This window comes from Triticum urartu, chromosome 4A (assembly GCF_056163025.1).
Source record: "Triticum urartu cultivar PI428250 chromosome 4A, HENAU_Tu73, whole genome shotgun sequence".
NCBI lineage: Eukaryota > Viridiplantae > Streptophyta > Magnoliopsida > Poales > Poaceae > Triticum > Triticum urartu.
In genome coordinates, this window is record NC_141876.1 from 14,622,546 (window position 1) to 14,645,639 (window position 23,094).

General features: G+C 45.1%; 1 protein-coding gene across 1 annotated transcript; it reads left to right on the forward strand.

Moving 5' to 3' along the window:
* Positions 1 to 228: 228 nt before the first annotated feature.
* On the forward strand, positions 229 to 22,098 carry LOC147974453 (uncharacterized). Its single transcript, XM_087517493.1, has 5 exons — positions 229 to 256; positions 336 to 428; positions 524 to 1,241; positions 2,860 to 3,056; positions 21,354 to 22,098. Exons 1-5 carry the CDS (start codon positions 229 to 231, stop codon positions 21,419 to 21,421), a joined length of 1,104 nt encoding a protein of 367 aa, XP_087373619.1. The 3' UTR covers positions 21,422 to 22,098.
* Positions 22,099 to 23,094: the final 996 nt, after the last annotated feature.

The following is a 23,094-nucleotide window of genomic DNA, read 5'->3' on the forward strand; positions in this document are numbered from 1 at the left end:
ATTATAGCAAAGAACATTCAAGGGAGTGCCTTAAAACGAAGAGCGCGCAGGAAAAGCATACCAGAAGGTGAGAAGTCAGCTTTGCTAGATCGTCGTAATGCAAGCTTTAAAAAAAAGTGGAGGCCTCCAGGCCCAGATGCAAGTACCTTAGATGTGAACAGAGCAGCAACAAGCTCCGAAGCACCGCCCACAGGAGTTGCTTCATCGACTTCCTCCCCTTCATCAAGCATGCCATCGTACACCATCGGAACCAATGGTAACCCTCTCATGTTTACTCCCCTCCTGGTGTGCACTCACAATAAAAACCATTACTTACCGGCTCAACAATGTTACAGCTGACATGGAGGCCTTCCTTAGCAGCATCATGGACGAGAATGCACTCTCCGGTGACCTCATGGATGATGAGTACTACCTATTTGCCGGTGAAGGTACTCTGAGGCGCCTTTCGCTGCTCATCCCTCTATATTATTGGTTTATGATGTGCATCCCATCGTGACTTGTTATATCTCCACAATGCTTGCAGCATCTGACACTGATAGCACGGACCTCGATGAGCCCGTAGAATCCTCCAACACGGGATCTATCGACCTAGATCCTTTCGACTATGTCTACTCGAACATCCCAGACAGCACACACATCCTGAAGCACGCGGCAAACTGCGAGCATTGCAAGGCCAAGAAGTTCCAGTACGAGACTGACGGCTTCTGCTGTCGGAACGGGGAGATTGAGCTAGCTGAACCCGAGCCTATCCCAGAGCTGATGAGGTTATGGTCTAGCGCGGATGCAGACTCTCGGCATTTTCGGGAGAGCATTCGGTTCTTCAACGAGCACTTTGCCTTCACTACCCTTGGCGTCAGCCTAGACAACAACTACACAAACATGAAGTCCGGGGTGTACACGTTTCGGGCACATGGCACTATGTACCACAGGGTGCACTCGTTCGGTCCAAGATCTCGCCCTGAACATTTGCAGTTGTACTTCTACGATGACGATCCCAGCTTAATCCATCGCAAGGAGGCCACCCAGCAATTGGATCAGCACGTTGTCAGCAAGTTAGTGGACGTCCTCGGGGAAAACCCCTACTGCCAACAGTTTAGGAGTTTGGGTACCCACAAGGAAAACCTCGAGGAGTATCGGATTGACCTCAACATTGACCAAAAGCTAGACCAACGAAGATATAATAGACCCGTGTCATCTGAGGTGGCTGCGATTTGGGTCGAGGGAAGCGATATAGCAAACAGGTTGTCGGACCTTGAAGTAGATGTGTCTAAACGGGGGGGGGGGGGGTGACTAGACACTTAATGCTAAAGTTGCAATTTTTAAGCCTTTTTGGTTTAAGTGGAGTTTAGGCATAATTTCAACATTCACAATACATATCAAGCAAGCATGCAAAGAGTGTATAGGCAGTGGAAAGTAAAGCATGCAACTTGCAAGAATGTAAAGGGAAGGGTTTGGAGAATTCAAACGCAATTGGAGACACGGATGTTTTTCCCGTGGTTCAGATAGGTGGTGCTATCCTACATCCACGTTGATGGAGACTTCAACCCATGAAGGGTAACGGCTGCGCGAGTCCACGGAGGGCTCCACCCACGAAGGGTCCACGAAGAAGCAACCTTGTCTATCCCACCATGGCCATCGCCCACGAAGGACTTGCCTCACTAGCGGTAGATCTTCACGAAGTAGGCGATCTCCTTGCCCTTACAAACTCCTTGATTCAACTCCACAATCTTGTCGGAGGCTCCCAAGTGACACCTAGCCAATCTAGGAGACACCACTCTCCAAGAAGTAACAAATGGTGTGTTGATGATGAACTCCTTGCTCTTGTGCTTCAAATGATAGTCTCCCCAACACTCAACTCTCTCACACAGGATTTGGATTTGGTGGAAAGAGGATTTGAGTGGAAAGCAACTTGGGAAGGCTAGAGATCAAGATTCATATGGTAGGAATGGAATATCTTGGCCTCAACACAAGGGTAGGTGGTTCTCTCTCAGAACATATGGGTCGGAAGTGTAGATGTGTTCTGATGGCTCTCTCTTCGAATGAAGAGGAGGTGGAGGGGTATATATAGCCTCCACACAAAATCCAACCGTTACACACGATTTACCAATCTCGGTGGGACCGAATCAACAAACTCGGTCAGACCGAAATAGTAAACCTAGTGACCGTTAGAGATTTTCGGTGGGACCGACTGGTTCAACTCGGTGGGACCGATGTGCTAGGGTTAGGGTAAATCCACAACTCGGTTTGACCGATTACTCAAACTCGGTGGGACCGATTTTGGTAATAAGCAAAACAGAGAGTTGGCCAAGCAAACTCGGTGGGGCCGATTGCATATCTCGGTGGGACCGAGGGTATTGCAATAGGTAACAGAGAGTTTGCAAGCCCATCTCGGTGAGACCGAGATCCCATCGGTGAGACCGAACTGATTAGGGTTTCTGGCAGTGGCTATGACAAGTGAAACTCGGTGGCGCCGGATAGAAATAATCGGTAGGGCCGAGTTTGGCTTTGGGTTTAGATCATATGTGGAAGTGGGAAAGTAGCTGAGGATTTTGGAGCATATCATTAAGCACTTGAGCAAGAGGCTCATTAAGCAACACCTCATCCCTCCTTGATAGTATTGGCTTTTCCTATGGACTCAATGTGATCTTGGATCACTAAAATGTAAAATGAAGAGTCTTGAGCTTTCAGCTTTAGCCAATCCTTTGTCCTTAGCATCTTGGAGAACTTCCCACAACCTTTAGTCCATGCCACTCCATTGTTGAACTTATCTGAAACATACTAGATAGGAACGTTAGTCCAACAAGAGATATGTTGTCATTAATTACCAAAACCACCTAGGGAGCACTTGTGCTTTCACAGGTTCAACCGCAACATTACACTCTATGGGGACAACAACGAGAAGTATAGTATACATGCCACAGATGGCTGTTATGACCCGCTCTCGTATCCCCTCTTTTTTCCAAGGGGGGAGCTTGGTTGGCATCCAAATATCCCTAAGCATAATGTCCCTTGGGAGGTTGCACAACAACCAAGAGGAAACCGTGATAACGATTCAGGTGCGCCTGGTTGGTATGCTTATATGCCAGAAAAAGTTCTCTATGTTGGAAATATGCCCTAGAGGCAATAATAAATTGATTATTATTATATTTCCTTGTTCATGATAAACGTTTATTATCCATGCTGGAATTGTATTGATAGGAAACTCAGATACATGTGTGGATACATAGACAACACCATGTCCCTAGTAAGCCTCTAGTTGACTAGCTCGTTGATCAATAGATGGTTACGGTTTCCTGACCATGGACATTGGATGTCATTGATAACGGGATCACATCATTAGGAGAATGATGTGATGGACAAAGACCCAATCATAAGCCTAGCACAAGATCATGTAGTTCGTATGCTAAAGCTTTTCTAATGTCAAGTATCATTTCCTTAGACCATGAGATTGTGCAACTCCCGGATACCGTAGGAGTGCTTTGGGTGTGCCAAACGTCACAACGTAACTGGGTGGCTATAAAGGTACACTACAGGTATCTCCGAAAGTGTCTGTTGGGTTGGCACGAATCGAGACTGGGATTTGTCACTCCGTGTAAACGGAGAGGTATCTCTGGGCCCACTCGGTAGGACATCATCATAATGTGCACAATGTGATCAAGGAGTTTATCACGGGATGTTGTGTTACGAAACGAGTAAAGAGACTTGCCGGTAACGAGATTGAACAAGGTATCGGGATACCGACGATCGAATCTCGGGCAAGTATCGTACCTCTAGACAAAGGGAATTGTATACGGGATTGATTAAGTCCTTGACATCGTGGTTCATCCGATGAGATCATCATGGAACATGTGGGAGCCAACATGGGTATCCAGATCCCGCTGTTGGTTATTGATCGGAGAACGTCTCGGTCATGTCTGCATGTCTCCCGAACCCGTAGGGTCTACACACTTAAGGTTCGGTGACGCTAGGGTTATAGAGATATTAGTATGCGGTAACCCGAAAGTTGTTCAGAGTCCCGAATGAGATCCCGGACGTCACGAGGAGTTCCGGAATGGTCCGGAGGTAAAGAATTATATATAGGAAGTGCTATTTCGGTCATCGGGACAAGTTTCGGGGTCACCGGTATTGTACCGGGACCACCGGAAGGGTCCCGAGGGTCCACCGGGTGGGGCCACCTGCCCCGGGGGGCCACATGGGCTGTAGGGGGTGCGCCTTGGCCTACATGGGCCAAGTGCACCAGCCCCAAGAGGCCCATGCGCCAAGAGAAGAGAAAAAGGGGAGAGTCCTAAAGGGGGAAGGCACCTCCGAGGTGCCTTGGGGAGGATGGACTCCTTCCCCCCCTTTGGCCGCACCCTTCCTTGGAGGAAGGGGCAAGGGCTGCGCCTCCCCCCTCTCCCTTGGCCCTATATATAGTGGGGAAAAGGAGGGCAACCATACCTAAGGCCTGGCGCCTCCCTCTCCCTCCCGTGACACATCTTCCTCCTCCCGCAGCGCTTAGCGAAGCCCTGTTGGAATCCCGCTACTTCCACCACGCCGTCGTGCTGCTGGATCTCCATCAACCTCTCCCTCCTCCTTGCTGGATCAAGGCATGGGAGACGTCTCCGTTCCGTACGTGTGTTGAACGCGGAGGTGCCGTCCGTTCGGCGCTAGGATCATCGGTGATTTGAATCACGACGAGTACGACTCCATCAACCCCGTTCTCTTGAACGCTTCCGTGCGTGATCTACAAGGGTATGTAGATCCACTCCTCCCTCGTTGCTAGATGACTCCATAGATAGATCTTGGTGACACGTAGGAAAATTTTGAATTTATGCTACGTTCCCAACAGTGGCATCATGAGCTAGGTCTATGCGTAGTTTCTATGCACGAGTAGAACACAAAGTAGTTGTGGGCGTTGATTTTGTTCAATGTGCTTACCGTTACTAGTCCAATCTTGATTCGGTGGCATTGTGGGATGAAGCGGCCCGGACGGACCTTACACGTACTCTTACGTGAGACTGGTTCCACCGACTGACATGCACTAGTTGCATAAGGTGGCTAGCGGGTGTCTGTCTCTCCCAGTTTAGTCGGATCGGATTCGATGAAAAGGGTCCTTATGAAGGGTAAATAGCAATTGGCATATCACGTTGTGGTTTTTGCGTAGGTAAGAAACGTTCTTGCTAGAAACCCATAGCAGCCACGTAAAACATGCAAACAACAATTAGAGGACATCTAACTTGTTTTTGCAGGGTATGCTATGTGATGTGATATGGCCAAAAGGATGTGATGAATGATATATGTGATGTATGAGATGATCATGTTCTTGTAATAGGAATCACGACTTGCATGTCGATGAGTATGACAACCGTCAGGAGCCATAGGAGTTGTCGTAATTTATTTATGACCTGCGTGTCAACATAAACGTCATGTAATTACTTTACTTTATTGCTAACCGTTAGTTGTAGTAGTAGAAGTAATAGTTGACGAGACAACTTCATGAAGACACGATGATGGAGATCATGATGATGGAGATCATGGTGTCATGCCGGTGACGATGATGATCATGGAGCCCCGAAGATGAAGATCAAAAGGAGCAATATGATATTGGCCATATCATGTCACTATTTGATTGCATGTGATGTTTATCATGTTTATACATCTTATTTGCTTAGAACGACGGTAGTAAATAAGATGATCCCTCACTAAAATTTCAAGAAGGTGTTCCCCCTAACTGTGCACCGTTGCGAAAGTTCGTCGTTTCGAAGCACCACGTGATGATCGGGTGTGGTAGATTCTTACGTTCGAATACAACGGGTGTTGACGAGCCTAGCATGTACAGACATGGCCTCGGAACACATGCGGAACACTTAGGTTAACTTGACGAGCCTAGCATGTACAGACATGGCCTCGGAACACAAGAGACCGAAAGGTCGAGCATGAGTCGTATGGTAGATACGATCAACATGAAGATGTTCACCGATGATGACTAGTCCGTCTCACGTGATTATCGGACACGGCCTAGTTGACTCGGATCATGTAATCACTTAGATGACTAGAGGGATGTCTATCTGAGTGGGAGTTCACAAGATGAACTTAATTATCCTGAACATAGTCAAAAGGTCTTCGCAAATTATGTCGTAGCTCGCGCTTCAGTTCTACTGTTTAGATATGTTCCTAGAGAAAATTTAGTTGAAAGTTGATAGTAGTAATTATGCGGACTAGGTCCGTAAACTGAGGTTTGTCCTCATTGCTTCATAGAAGGCTTATGTCCTTAATGCACCGCTCAGTATGCTGAACCTCGAACGTTGTCTATGGATGTTGCGAACATCTGACATACACATTTTGATAACTACGTGATAGTTCAGTTAAACGGCTTAGAGTTGAGGCACCGAAGACGTTTTGAAACGTCGCGAAACATATGAGATGTTTCGAGGGCTGAAATTGGGATTTCAGGCTCGTGCCCACGTCAAGAGGTATAAGACCTCCGACGATTTTCTTAGCCTGCAAACTAAGGGAGAAAAGCTCAATTGTTGAACTTGTGCTCAGATTGTCTGAGTACAACAATCGCTTGAATCGAGTGGGAGTTGATCTTCCAGATGAAATAGTGATGGTTCTCCGAAGTCATACCACCAAGCTACTTGAGCTTCGTGATGAACTATAATATATCAGGGACATATATGATGATCCTTGAGATATTCGCGATGTTTGACACCACAAAAGTAGAGATCAAGAAGGAGCATCAATTGTTGATGGTTGGTGAAACCACTAGTTTCAAGAAGGGCAAGGGCAAAAAGGGATGCTTCATGAAACGGCAATTCAGCTGTTGCTCTAGTGAAGAAACCCAAGGTTGAACCCAAACCCGAGACTAAGTGCTTCTGTAATAAGGGGAACAGCCACTGGAGCAGAATTACCCTAGATACTTGGTAGATGAGAAGGCTGGCAAGGTCGATAGAAGTATATTGGATATACATTGTGTTGATGTGTACTTTACTAGTACTCCAAGTAGCACCAGGGTATTAGATACCGGTTCGGTTGCTAAGTGTTAGTAACTCGAAACAAAAGGCTATGGAATAAACGGAGACTAGCTAAAGGTGAGATGACGATATGTGTTGGAAGTATTTCCAAGGTTGATCAAATATCGTCCGCTCCCTCTACCATCAAGATTGGTGTTTGCGTTGAGCATAGATATGATTGGATTATGTCTATCGCAATGCGGTTATTCATTTAAGGAGAATAATGGTTACTCTATTTATTTGAATAATACCTTCAAATGGTCTTACACCTAAAATGAATGGTTTATTGAATCTCGATCGTAGTGATACACATGTTCATGCCAAAAGATAGTAATGATAGTACCACCTACTTGTGGCACTGCCACGTAAGTCATATCGGTATAAAACGCATGAAGAAGCTCCATGTTGATGGATCTTTGGGCTCACTCATTTTTGAAAAGTTTGAGACATGCGAACCATGTCTATTGGTGTATATGCATGAAGAAACTCCATGCAAATGGACCGTTTGAACTCACTTGATCTTGAATCACTTGAGACATGCAAAACATACCACATGGGCAAGATGACTGAAAGCCTCGGTTTCAGTAAAATGGAACTAGAAAGCAACTTGTTGGAAGTAATACATTTTGATGTGTGCAGTCCAATGAATGCTGAGGCATGTAGTGGATATCGTTATGTTCTTACTTCACAGATGATTTGAGTAGATGTTGAGTATATTTGCTTGATGAATCACGAGTCTGAATTATTGAAAGGTTCAAGTAAGTTCTGGGTGAAGTTGAAAGATCGTCGTGACAAGAGGATAAAAGATCTATGATATGATCATAGAGATGAATATCTGAATTGCGAGTTTGGCACGGAATTAAGACATTGTGGAAATTGTTTCACAACCAATACAGCCTGGAACACCATAGTGTGATGGTGTGTCCGAACATCATAACTGCACCCTATTGGATATGATGCATACCATGATGTTTCTTATCGAATTACCACGATAGTTTATGGGTTAGGCATTAGAGACAACCACATTCACTTTAAATAGGGCACCACGTAATTCCGATGATATGGCACCGTATGAACTATGGTTTAGAGAAACCTAAGCTGTCATTTCTTAAAAGTTTGGGGCTGTGACGCTTATGTGAAAAAGTTTCAGGCTGATAAGCTCGAACCCAAAGCAGATAAATGCATCTTCATAGGACACCCAAAACAGTTGGGTATACCTCCTGTCTCAGATCCGAAAGCAATAAGGGATTGTTTCTAGAATCGGGTCCTTTCACGAGGAAAAGTTTCTCTCGAAAGAATTGAGTGGGAGGATGGTGGAGACTTGATGAGGTTATTGAACCGTCTCTTCAACTAGTGTGTGACAGGGCACAGGGAGTTGTTCCTGTGGCACCTACACCAATTGAAGTGGAAGCTTATGATAGTGATCATGAAACTTCAGATCAAGTCACTACCAAACCTCGTGGGAGGACAAGGATGCATACTACTTCAAAGTGGTACGTAACCCTGTCTTGGAAGTCATGTTGCTAGACAACAATGAACCTACGAGCTATGGAGAAGCGATGGTGGGCCCGGATTCCGATAAATGGCTCGAGGCCATAAAATCTGAGAGAGGATCCATGTATGAAAACAAAGTATAGACTTTGGCAGAACGGCTCGATGGTCGTAAGGCTATTGAGTACAGATGGATTTTAAAACGAAGACGGACAATGATGGTAAGTATCACCATTAAGAAAGCTCAACTTGTCGTTAAGATGTTTTCCGACAAGTTCAAGGAGTTGACTACGATGAGACTTTCTCACTCGTAGCGATGCTAAGAGTCTGTTGGAATTATATTAGCGATTACTGCATTATTTATGAAATCTTACAGATAGGATGTCAAAACATTGTTTCCTCGACGATTTTCTTGAGGAAAGGTTGTATGTGATACAACCGGAAGGTTTTGTCAATCCTGAAAGATGCTAATAAGTATGCAAAGCTCCAGCAATCCTTCTGAGGACTGGAGTAAGCATCTCGGAGTTGGAATGAATGCTTTGATGATGATCAAAGATTTTGGGTTTATACAAAGTTTATGAGAAACTTGTATTTCCAAAGAAGTGAGTGGGAGCACTATAGAATTTCTGATAAATATATGTTGACATATTGTTGATCAGAAATGACGTAGAATTTCTGGAAAGTATATAGGGTTATTTGGAAAGTGTTTTTCAATGGAAAGCCTGGATTAAGCTACTTGAACATTGAGCATCAAGATCTATAAGGATAGATCAAAACGCTTAATGGTACTTTCAAATGAGCACATACCTTGACATGATCTTGAAGGTGTTCAAGATGGATCAGTCAAAGAAGGAGTTCTTGCCTGAGTTGTAAGGTATGAAGTTAAGACTTAAAGCTCGACCACGGCAGAATAGAGAGAAAGGACGAAGGTCGTCCCCTATGCTTAAGACATAGGCTCTACAGTATGCTATGCTGTGTACCGCACCTGAAGTGTGCCTTGCCATGAGTCAGTCAAGGGGTACAAGAGTGATCCAAGAATGGATCATAGTACAGCGGTCAAAGTTATCCTTAGTAACTAGTGGACTAAGGAATTTTCTCGGTTATGGAGGTGATGAAGAGTTCGACGTAAAGAGTTGCGACGATGCAAGCTTAACACCTATCCGGATAGCTCTGAGTAGAGATACCGGATACGTATAATGGAGCAACAATTTAGAATAAATCCAAGTAGAACAGTTATTTGAAATGGCTCCAAATAGAGCATGGTAGCTGCATCTAGGAGATGACATAGAGATTTGTAAATAACACACGGATCTGAAAGGTTCAGGCCCGTTGACTAAAACCTCTCTCACAAGCAACATGATCAAACCCAGAACTCATTGAGTGTTAATCACATAGTGATGTGAACTAGATTATTGACTCTAGTAAACTCTTTAGATGTTGGTTACATGGCGATGTGACCTGTGAGTGTTAATCACATGGCGATGTGAACTAGATTATTGACTCTAGTGCAAGTGGGAGACTGTTGGAAATATGCCCTAGAGGCAATAATAAATTGATTATTATTATATTTCCTTGTTCATGATAATCGTTTATTATCCATGCTGGAATTGTATTGATAGGAAACTCAGATACATGTGTGGATACATAGACAACACCATGTCCCTAGTAAGCCTCTAGTTGACTAGCTCGTTGATCAATAGATGGTTACGGTTTCCTGACCATGGACATTGGATGTCATTGATAACGGGATCACATCATTAGGAGAATGATGTGATGGACAAAGACCCAATCATAAGCCTAGCACAAGATCATGTAGTTCGTATGCTAAAGCTTTTCTAATGTCAAGTATCATTTCCTTAGACCATGAGATTGTGCAACTCCCGGATACCGTAGGAGTGCTTTGGGTGTGCCAAACGTCACAACGTAACTGGGTGGCTATAAAGGTACACTACAGGTATCTCCGAAAGTGTCTGTTGGGTTGGCACGAATCGAGACTGGGATTTGTCACTCCATGTAAACGGAGAGGTATCTCTGGGCCCACTCAGTAGGACATCATCATAATGTGCACAATGTGATCAAGGAGTTTATCACGGGATGTTGTGTTACGAAACGAGTAAAGAGACTTGCCGGTAACGAGATTGAACAAGGTATCGGGATACCGACGATCGAATCTCGGGCAAGTATCGTACCTCTAGACAAAGGGAATTGTATACGGGATTGATTAAGTCCTTGACATCGTGGTTCATCCGATGAGATCATCATGGAACATGTGGGAGCCAACATGGGTATCCAGATCCCGCTGTTGGTTATTGACCGGAGAACGTCTCGGTCATGTCTGCATGTCTCCCGAACCCGTAGGGTCTACACACTTAAGGTTCGGTGACGCTAGGGTTATAGAGATATTAGTATGCGGTAACCCGAAAGTTGTTCGGAGTCCCGGATGAGATCCCGGACGTCACGAGGAGTTCCGGAATGGTCCGGAGGTAAAGAATTATATATAGGAAGTGCTATTTCGGTCATCGGGACAAGTTTCGGGGTCACCGGTATTGTACCGGGACCACCGGAAGGGTCCCGGGGGTCCACCGGGTGGGGCCACCTGCCCCGGGGGGGCACATGGGCTGTAGGGGGTGCGCCTTGGCCTACATGGGCCAAGTGCACCAGCCCCAAGAGGCCCATGCGCCAAGAGAAGAGAAAAAGGGGAGAGTCCTAAAGGGGGAAGGCACCTCCGAGGTGCCTTGGGGAGGATGGACTCCTTCCCCCCCTTTGGCCGCACCCTTCCTTGGAGGAAGGGGCAAGGGCTGCGCCTCCCCCCTCTCCCTTGGCCCTATATATAGTGGGGAAAAGGAGGGCAACCATACCTAAGGCCTGGCGCCTCCCTCTCCCTCCCGTGACACATCTTCCTCCTCCCGCAGCGCTTAGCGAAGCCCTGTTGGAATCCCGCTACTTCCACCACGCCGTCGTGCTGCTGGATCTCCATCAACCTCTCCCTCCTCCTTGCTGGATCAAGGCATGGGAGACGTCTCCGTTCCGTACGTGTGTTGAACGCGGAGGTGCCGTCCGTTCGGCGCTAGGATCATCGGTGATTTGAATCACGACGAGTACGACTCCATCAACCCCGTTCTCTTGAACGCTTCCGCGCGTGATCTACAAGGGTATGTAGATCCACTCCTCCCTCGTTGCTAGATGACTCCATAGATAGATCTTGGTGACACGTAGGAAAATTTTGAATTTATGCTACGTTCCCCAACACTCTATCCTTCCATATGGTACCTAACCTTCTTCTTTCACGTCTTTCCACAGAGGGGAACATCCGGTTGTGTGTCTCTGTCAGGGACTACTACTGTTACCGGCTACAGACGCGCCCTGCAATGTTCAACCCCATACTACACGGAGCACGCCTGTTTCAGCAGTGGGGTGTCGACATGTTCATCAAGATTGAGGGATGTAGGCTGAAGTGGATCAGGGACCACCAGAGAGAGATACGTGCCGATCTATACCAAGGCCTTGTGGATAGCATCGCGGTTGGGGAGATGCGAGCGAGCGCTGTTGGGAAGAGGATCGTGCTGCCAGGGACGCATCAAGGAAGCAACCGAGACATGAAGCGGAGACAGATGGACGCCATGGCACTGGTGCAGACATATGGGAAGCCTGACATCTTTTTAACTATGACATGCAATCCTAGCTGGGAGGAGATACTGAATGAGCTGCTTCCTGGCCAGACACCCCAGGACCGACCAGATCTTGTCGCACGCGTGTTCAGGGCCAAGCTGGAGACCATGAAAGAGATGTTGTTCAAAAAGCACATCCTTGGTGTTGTGGTAGCACATGTGTATGTCGTCGAGTTCCAGAAGAGGGGCCTCCCCCATGCACACTTCCTGCTGATCATGAATTCAAATTATAAACTCTGGTGCCAGAGCAGTATGGCCACGTCATATCTGCTGAGCTCCCGGACAGGCATAAGTATCCAGAGCTCTATGCCATGGTCGTGAAGCATATGATGCACGGCCCATGTGGCAATCTTAATCCCAAAAATGTGTGCATGCAAGACTTGAAGTGCAAGAGCAAGTACCCACGACCGTTCAACCGGAACACCTTACAGGGGAAGGATTCATACCCGGTTTATCGACGGCGGGACGATGGTCGTCAGGCTAAGGTCCGCCGTCAAATGCTGGATAACAGATGGGTCGTGCCTTACAACCCTTATCTGTTGCGGATGTTCAACTGCCACATAAATGTCGAGGTGTGCTCCAGCATCAAGGCCGTCAAGTACCTTTAGAAATACGTATACAAGGGTCACGATCGAGCTTCATTCATCATTGACCAGCCTGACAGCAACGGGGTTGTACACGATATTAAAAGGTACGTTGATGCGAGATGGGTTACTCCACCGGAGGCGATGTGGAGGATATTCGGCTTCAACCTTTCTGAGAGTTTCCCGTCGGTCCTACAGTTGCCGCTTCATCTCCCTAATATGAATAGTGTCACATTCAAAGCAGGAGAGGACCTGACCGATGTTGTCGCCCGTGATACTGCATCTAAGTCAATGCTGACAGAGTATTTCCTCGCTAATCAGCAGCACGTGTGGGCTTGGGATATCCTGTACAAGGACTTTCCGGGAAGTTTCACATGGCAGAGACAGAAATACTGGAAGCGAAGAGAAAAGAAGCACCAAGTAGGTCGAATCGTGTCAGCCCATCCAGCCGAGGGGGAGCGGTACTTTCTGCGAGTGCTTCTTAACCACGTACCAGGCAAGACATCCTTCGAGGACCTGCGGACCGTGGATGGAGTGCTATGTGATAGCTTCCATGAGGCTGCCGAGAGACTGGGCTTCATTGAGGCCGACAACACACTTGACGAGTGTCTTACAGAGTCAACACAATTTGCAATGCCAGCCTCACTCAGGAGGCTCTTTGCAACTATCTTGGTATTCTGCGAGCCAGGTGATGTGTGCGGTCTATGGGATAGGCACCTAGACGCGATGTCTGATGACTACCGTCGAACACATGCGTGCTCAAAGGCAGTGGAGCAGATGGTGTTGCTTGACATCAGGGGCATGCTACAGTCCATGGGCAAAGACATAGCGGTGTTCCCTCTTCCGGACATCGACGAGACCTATGACACTACTGGAGGTGAGGCCAAAGAAGTCACCGAGGAGTCCGCCATCGAGGTTGACGCGAACGACGCTGATTTGGCGTCCTCGCTAAACCCTGAGCAGAGGCTTGGATACGATGAGATACTGGCAGCATTTGATGCTGGTGATGGTGGTGTATTCTTTGTCGATGGCCCGGGAGGCACCAGGAAGACCTTCCTATACAGGTCACTTCTCGCAAAGGTTCGAGGCGAGGGCCAGATCGCGCTAGCTACAGCGACGTCAGGCGTCGCGGCTTCCATCATGCCTGGAGGGAGGACAGCCCACTCGAGGTTCAAGATCCCACTCAACATTGAAGATGGAGGGTCGTGCAGCTTCACGAAGCAAAGTGGGACGGCCAAGCTCCTGCACATGGCTTCACTCATCCTATGGGACGAGGCCACCATGACGAAGAGGCAAGCGGTTGAGGCACTAGACAATAGCATGCAGGACATCATGGGACGACGGGACCGACCATTCGGGGGAAAGACAGTCGTGTTCGGTGGGACTTCAGGCAGGTGCTTCCGGTCGTCAGGAAGGGGTCACGGGGTCAGATAATCGATGCAACCCTGCGGAGTTCGTACCTTTGGAACGGCATGCGCCAGCTAAGGCTCGTCACCAACATGAGGGCGCATAACGACCTGTGGTTCGCAGATTACTTGCTACGGGTAGGTAACGGGACCGAGGAAACTGACGAGGAAGGAAACATAAGGCTCCCCGAAGATATTTGTGTGCCGCCAACAGGAGACGGTGCTGACCTAGAGAAGCTAATCGACCATGTATTTCCTGCTCTGGACGACAACATGGCTGATCCAAATTACATGACATCTCGAGCGATCCTCTCCACCAAGAACGACAATGTTGATAAGATCAATACGCGCATGATAGAGTGCTTCCAGGGCGAAGAGAAGATCTACCACAGTTTTGATAGTGCAGAGGATGATCCACACGGCTACTATGCCCTCGAATTCCTTAATAACCTGACTCCCAACGGGCTGCCTCCGCATGCACTCAAATTAAAGATAAATTGCCCTATTATACTGTTGAGAAACATTGATCCAGCTAATGTGTTGTGTAACGGCACAAGGCTTGTGGTCCGGGGATTTCAGAGGAACGCCATTGATGCAGAAATCGTGCTAGGACAACATGCTGGTAGGAGGGTGTTCCTTCCTCGGATAACAGAGAGTTTGCAAGCCCATCTCGGTGAGACCGAGATCCCATCGGTGAGACCGAACTGATTAGGGTTTCTGGCAGTGGCTATGACAAGTGAAACTCGGTGGCGCCTGATAGAAATAATCGGTAGGGCCGAGTTTGGATTTGGGTTTAGATCATATGTGGAAGTGGGAAAGTAGCTGAGGATTTTGGAGCATATCATTAAGCACTTGAGCAAGAGGCTCATTAAGCAACACCTCATCCCTCCTTGATAGTATTGGCTTTTCCTATGGACTCAATGTGATCTTGGATCACTAAAATGTAAAATGAAGAGTCTTGAGCTTTCAGCTTTAGCCAATCCTTTGTCCTTAGCATCTTGGAGAACTTCCCACAACCTTTAGTCCATGCCACTCCATTGTTGAACTTATCTGAAACATACTAGATAGGAACATTAGTCCAACAAGAGATATGTTGTCATTAATTACCAAAACCACCTAGGGAGCACTTGTGCTTTCAATCTTCCCCTTTTTGGTAATTGATGGCAACATGCATCAAAGCTTTAGATAAAGATATAAAGAACAGTAAGTAAAGCTTTGGAAGGACATGTAACAAGCATAGGCTCCCCTACATGTATGCACTCATGTAAATGTGAAATATAAAAGCATGTGAGAGCATAACCATGACAGAGTAGGCAATGTGTTACATGTATCTTGGCCATATGCATCAGAGCAAAAGATTATCAAGGAAAATACCTTCATGCTCATGAGTCCTTCTTGCAAACAGTATGTACATAAGCAAGAATTCCTCATACTCATGATTTTGATGCATACACTTACCTTGTAGTCTTTGGCTGGCTTAGGATGGAATGAACCTGCACAAACAAGGTTAGATAACACATGTGCCTCCACTAGCCAGAGCAAACCAAGGAAGCCACAAGAGAACCAAGACTGGGATGACATGTAGAGAGTGAGTACAACGTACCACATTTGATTTAACATGTCCCCAAGAGTAAAGATATGCAATGAATTTGACTGATTTCTTTCCCTTAGGTGTCTTGCTCCCCCTGAATCTTACATGGGATATTGGAAGAAGATAGGGAACAGAAAATCAGAGCTGAAAGATACAAATGGATAGAACTTAATGCAAATAAGCACATATGAACATGTCTTTCCCTCAAAAAGACATGTGACATCTCTCCTCTTGAACATCAAGCATCTGGGATCTTTGAGTATTCTCTCCCCCTGGAAATCTCTTTCTCCCCCTTAATACTTTCTCTCTTGGAGGTTTGGTCCTTGAGACTTTCTCTCCCCCTTGAGCTTTGATGTGATCTCTCTCTCCCCCTTTGACATCAATTTCCAAGAAGGTCTTTCTGGAATCCGTCGTATAGGTTTGGTCCTTGAGACTCAGCACAAAGCAATGGATAAAACTGTGATGCTTGTAGAGGACAAGATTCATTGAGTAGAGCTGGATCAAAAGAAATATAGAACAAGTGGCAAACTGTTTTTCCTGTTGCGAAGTCGGTGGCACCGAGTGGCATGTTTCGGCGGGACCAAAAAGATTCGGTTGGACCAAAAATTACAAGTTGGTGCAACCGAGTTCACACAGAGAAAAACACTTGTCACCTCAGCTCACTAGACATGTAGGATCTCACAAAGATTTGCAATGAATTACTTAAAGGATTTGCAAGGAATTGAATGCAGAAAATGCAGAACAAAAACAAAAAGAAAAGAGAAGAAACTGAAAGATCTAGATGAAGTTTTTTTTTTTGTTTTTGAAAAAGAGAAAGAAAATAAACATGCATGAGACAAATGCAATAACACAAAAAGAACACAAGAAAACTTCATCTAGAGTTGGGCGGTGACATAGTCACCTATGTTAGAGTATATTGACTTGGGAGTCAAGTGAGAACACTTGATCATAGGTCATACTCATCGTTTAAGCTCAAAATGGGGATACCATTTTTTGTTTAAGCATCTTGATGTATTCACATCTTGTTGAGTTGCTTTGACTCATGTCTTGGAGTAAAGCTTCTCTAAGATGGAATAACATACCTTGGGTGGTGGTGTGGTTCTTACTCATGTAGTTGAACTTGTGTGGGTGCTCAAGGTTGATGTAGCTCATCGAGAGTTGGGAGCACCACTTGGAGTTTGAGTTCATCTACCTACATGGGTTAGTTCTTGCAAGGAAGAGCACTTGTGTATCCAAAAATGAAAATCATGAAGCTCAACATAGAATTTGTCAAAGGATATGTTTGAATGGTTTTGTACTTCCTTGTCTTCAACCACCATTGTGTAGAGACTTGGTGATGTAGAGATTGCTCAAGATATGAGTGAGTCGCAATCTCATGAAATTAGATTCAACGAAGCACCTACATGGGTTAGACAACATGCAAGGTACAAATGTATCCAAGACATAAGATAGTCATCATAAGAGATATATCATGGATTAGTCATAAGTTCATGTCTTGCATGTATTCAATGGAGTTCCTACTCCAAGTTCGAAGCATCAATAATGTTCAATTCACCCCTCAACCTGCAAAATACTTTCTCATCAAGAGGTTTAGTAAATATATCTGCTAATTGCTTATCGGTGCGAACATGCTTAAGATCAATGTCACCCTTAGCAACATGGTCTTGAATGAAGTGATGACCAACTTCAATATGCTTAGTTCCAGAATGTTGTACAGGATTATGTCCAATTTTGATAGCACTTTCATTGTCACAAAGCAATGGAACATGTTTCACATAGACCCCATAATCTTTAAGAGTTTGGGTCATCCAAAGTAATTGAGCACGACATGAACCAGCGGCAATGTATTCCGCTTCGGCGGTGGATAAGGATATCGAGTTTTGTTTCTTGGAGGACCAAGACACAAGAGATCTACCAAGAAATTGACAAGTACCCGAAGTGGACTTTCTATCAACCTTGTCTCCGGCATAATCCGAGTCGGAATAGCCAACAAGATCAAAAGAGGACCTCTTAGGATACCAAATGCCAAAATTTGGTATATGGATTAAGTATCTCACTATCCTTTTCACAGCCTTAAGATGACATTCTTTACGAGCAGCTTGATATCGTGCACACATGCACACACTTAAGCATAATATCGGGACGTGAAGCACATAGGTATAACAATGAACCAATCATAGAGCGATAGACCTTTTGATCAACCGGTTCACCATCTTTGGTCAAATCATTATGTCCACTAGTAGACATGGGTGTAGACATACCTTTGCATTCTTGCATATTGAACTTCTTGAATAAGTCCTTGGTGTACTTCGTTTGAGAGACAAATGTACCTTCCTTAGTTTGCTTGATTTGCAAACCGAGAAAGAATTTGAGTTCACTCATCATAGACATCTCAAACTTCTCTGACATTAGCTTTCCAAACTTTTCACTAAAGAGAGGGTTAGTTGAACCAAATATGATATCATCAACATAAATTTGGCATACAAATAGTTCTCCATTAACCCTTTTAGTAAAAAAAGTAGAATCAATTTTACCAATTTCAAAACCACTTGCAATAAGGAACTTGGTCAAGCATTTATACCATGCTCTAGGAGCTTGTTTAAGACCATAAAGAGCTTTGTGAAGTTTGTAAACATGATTTGGTTTCTTAGGATTGATAAAGCCGGGAGGTTGTTTGACATAAACTTCCTCCTCTATTTCACCATTTAGAAAAGCACTTTTAATGTCCATTTGGTACAAGGTGATATTATGGTGATTAGCATAGGCAAGTAAGATGCGAATGGACTCAAGTCTAGCAACGGGAGCATATGTCTCACCATAGTCCATACCTTCGACTTGTGTGTACCCTTGGGCGACGAGACGTGCTTTGTTGCGAACCACTTGTCCATCTTCATCTTGCTTGTTGCGAAACACCCATTTGGTACCAATGATGTTGTGGTTGTTGTCGGGCTTCTCAACCAATGTACAAACTTGGTTTCTCTCAAAGTTGTGTAGCTCTTCATGCATAGCGTTTATCCAATCCGGATCTTCCAATGCTTCTTCAACCTTCATAGGTTCAATGCTAGAAATGAATGAATAGTTTTCACAAAAGTTAGCTAAATGAGTCTTTGAGCGAGTGATTCTCCCAGATTGTATATCATTTAAGATTTGCTCGACGGGATGATCTTTGGCAATTCTTGCTCGAACTCGTGAGAGCTTTTGCTTGGGTCTTCGTTGAACATCTTCTTCATCTTGTTCTTTTTCTTGGCCTTCTTCATTGTTGACGTTGTCGTTCTCTTGTCATGGTGGAGAAGAAGGTTGTTGATGTTCGTCTTGATGTATTTCCTCGTTTTCTTCATCTTGGTGTGTCCCACTTGTGGATGCTTCCATGTCAATTCTTGGTTCACCTTGTCGTGAAGTAGAAGCTTCCACTTGTACGGACGAGGTACTCTCCTTCACCTCCGTTGGACGAATTTTGCCAATAGACAAGTCTTGGATTGCTTCTGAAGGGTCTTTGTCTCCTACATCAATTGGCAATTGCTCTACTTGCGAGCCATTAGATTCATCAAACTTCACATCTACCGTCTCTTCAACCTTTCGGGTGAAATTGTTGTAGACACGGTAAGTGTGAGAGTTTGAGCCATAACCAAGTAGAAAACCTTCATGAGATTTAGGAGCAAACTTTGAACGACGATGCTTATCAAGAATGTAGCACTTTGAGCCGAATACTCGAAAGTATCCAACTTGGGGTTTGTTACCAGTGAGGAGCTCGTATGCCGTCTTGCCAAGTAGCTTGTGAAGATACAAGCGATTTGTTGCATGACAAGCTGTCTCAACCGCTTCTGCCCAAAAGTGCTTCGGCGTCTTGTATTCATCAAGCATCGTTCTTGCCATTTCGATGAGCGTCCGGTTCTTCCTTTCAACAACTCCATTTTGTTGAGGTGTGTACGTAGCCGAAAACTCATGTGAAATCCCTTCTTCGTCAAGAAAGGTGTCCACATTTGCGTTCTTGAACTCCGTTTCGTTGTCACTCCGAACCTTCTGATCTTCACGTCAAACTGATTTTGGGCCTTCCTAGCGAAGTTTTTGAAGATCTTCTGGACCTGCGACTTGTCATTAAGAAAGAACACCCACGTAAATCTTGAAAAATCATCAACTATAACTAGACCCAAAAAATTTCCACCAAGACTCTTGTAGGCGTTGGAACCAAAAAGATCCATATGAAGTAGCTCGAGTGGCCTCCTTGTGGTCATGATGTTCTTCACGGGATGCCTTCCTCCAACCTGTTTACCTGCTTGACAAGCACTGCAAAGTCTATCTTTATCAAATATGACATCGTTAACTCCAAGGATATGATTTCCTTTAATAAGCTTGTCAAGGTTTCTCATGCCAACGTGACCTAGTCGTCTATGCCACAACCAACCTTTTGATGATTTAGCAATAAAGCAAGTTTTATGTTGTGCCTTTTTAGAGAAATCGACAATGTAAAGATCACCTCTACGCATACCGATAAAGACCATTTTATGATTGTCTCGACGAAATACTTGGCAATCTACCTCAGTGAATAGGACATTCAAACCGAAATCAGCAAGTCTAGATACTGAAAGTAAGTTGTAGCCAAGAGATTCAACGAGCATGACATTTTGAATGGAACTATCATGTGAGATGGCCACCTTACCAAGGCCAACCACCTTACCCTTTGAATTATCACCAAAGGTGACATATTTCCGAGGGCCGTCATTTTCAGCAAGCTCACGGAACATCTCTTCATCTCCGGTCATATGATCAGTACATCCACTATCAAGAACCCATTCCTTTCCTCCTGACGCATATCCCCGAAGATTTGCCGTAAGACCAAAATGTCTCATTGCATCATCTAGATCGAAGTCACTATCATCATCATCATCATCATCATCATCATAGTATCCGTGTTCACCATGATCTTGTGACTCATCATTTCCTAGAGAGGGTAATTCATTAGATAAATGATCATCAAAGTGGTCACTTTTGTGAATTCTTATAGCTTCAAATATAATATCACTAATGATTCCAACATCTCCTTTAGCACGCTTGAGATTGGTAAGCTCAAATAGACAATCACCAAAACTAGGATCACTAGAGTTCATCTTACTCAAGGCAATAGATTTATGGAGAATTTCATCCAAATTTTTCAAGGAATGATCAGGAAATCGTTCCTCAAGAAATTTCCATATAGTATAGGCACAATTAAGAGTAGGCAAACTAGCAATCAAATTTTTGGGCAATCCTCTAATGATGAGCTCAATAGTTCTAAGATTGTGAATCATGTCAATATCTTCATCTAGGGTAGGATGCAAAGGATCAATATGAGGTGCACAAGGGCTAGCAATATACTTGTTCAAATGATATTGATTGAAGATTACAAGCATCTCATTTTTCCACTCATGAAAATATTCTCCATCAAGAATAGGCACTCTATGTCTAAGACTCCCTAAAGTAGACACATCCATCTTCCTCCAATGGTGATTAAACCAAGGCAATGGAAACCAAAGCTCTGATACCACTTGTCGGACCTTGAAGTAGATGTGTCTAAAGGGGGGGTGATTAGACACTTAATGCTAAAGTTGCAATTTTTAAGCCTTTTTGGTTTAAGTGGAGTTTAGGCATAATTTCAACATTCACAATACATATCAAGCAAGCATGCAAAAAGTGTATAGGCAGCGAAAAGTAAAGCATGCAACTTGCAAGAATGTAAAGGGAAGGGTTTGGAGAATTCAAACGCAATTGGAGACACAGATGTTTTTCCCGTGGTTCGGATATGTGGTGCTATCCTACATCCACGTTGATGGAGACTTCAACCCACGAAGGGTAACGGCTGCGCGAGTCCACGGAGGGCTCCACCCACAAAGGGTCCACGAAGAAGCAACCTTGTCTATCCCACCATGGCCATCGCCCACGAAGGACTTTCCTCACTAGCGGTAGATCTTCACGAAGTAGGCGATCTCCTTGCCCTTACAAACTCCTTGCTTCAACTCCACAATCTTGTCGGAGGCTCCCAAGTGACACCTAGCCAATCTAGGAGACACCACTCTCCAAGAAGTAACAAATGGTGTGTTGATGATGAACTCCTTGCTCTTGTGCTTCAAATGATAGTCTCCCCAACACTCAACTCTCTCTCACAGGATTTGGATTTGGTGGAAACAGGATTTGAGTAGAAAGGAACTTGGGAAGGCTAGAGATCAAGATTCATATGGTAGGAATGGAATATCTTGGCCTCAACACAAGGGTAGGTGGTTCTCTCTCAGAACATATGGGTTGGAAGTGTAGATGTGTTCTGATGGCTCTCTCTTCGAATGAAGAGGAGGTGGAGGGGTATATATAGCCTCCACACAAAATCCAACCGTTACACACGATTTACCAATCTCGGTGGGACCAAATCAACAAACTCGGTCAGACCGAAATAGTAAACCTAGTGACCGTTAGAGATTTTCGGTGGGACCGACTGGTTCAACTCGGTGGGACCGATGTGCTAGGGTTAGGGTAAATCCACAACTCGGTTTGACCGATTACTCAAACTCGGTGGGACCAATTTTGGTAATGAGCAAAACAGAGAGTAGGCCAAGCAAACTCGGTGGGGCCGATTGCATATCTCGGTGGGACCGAGGGTATTGCAATAGGTAACAGAGAGTTTGCAAGCCCATCTCGGTGAGACCGAGATCCCATCGGTGAGACCGAACTGATTAGGGTTTCTGGCAGTGGCTATGACAAGTGAAACTCGGTGGCGCCGGATAGAAATAATCGGTAAGGACGAGTTTGGCTTTGGGTTTAGATCATATGTGGAAGTGGGAAAGTAGCTGAGGATTTTGGAGCATATCATTAAGCACTTGAGCAAGAGGCTCATTAAGCAACACCTCATCCCTCCTTGATAGTATTGACTTTTCCTATGGACTCAATGTGATCTTGGATCACTAAAATGTAAAATGAAGAGTCTTGAGATTTCAGCTTTAGCCAATCCTTTGTCCTTAGCATCTTGGAGAACTTCCCACAACCTTTAGTCCATGCCACTCCATTGTTGAACTTATCTGAAACATACTAGATAGGAACGTTAGTCCAACAAGAGATATGTTGTCATTAATTACCAAAACCACCTAGGGAGCACTTGTGCTTTCACAGGTTCAACCGTAGCATTACACTCTATGGGGACAACAACGAGAAGTATAGTATACATGCCACAGATGGCTGTTATGACCCGCTCTCGTATCCCCTCTCTTTTCCAAGGGGGGAGCTTGGTTGGCATCCAAATATCCCTAAGCATAATGTCCCTTGGGAGGTTGCACAACAACCAAGAGGAAACCGTGATAACGATTCAGGTGCGCCTGGTTGGTATGCTTATATGCCAGAAAA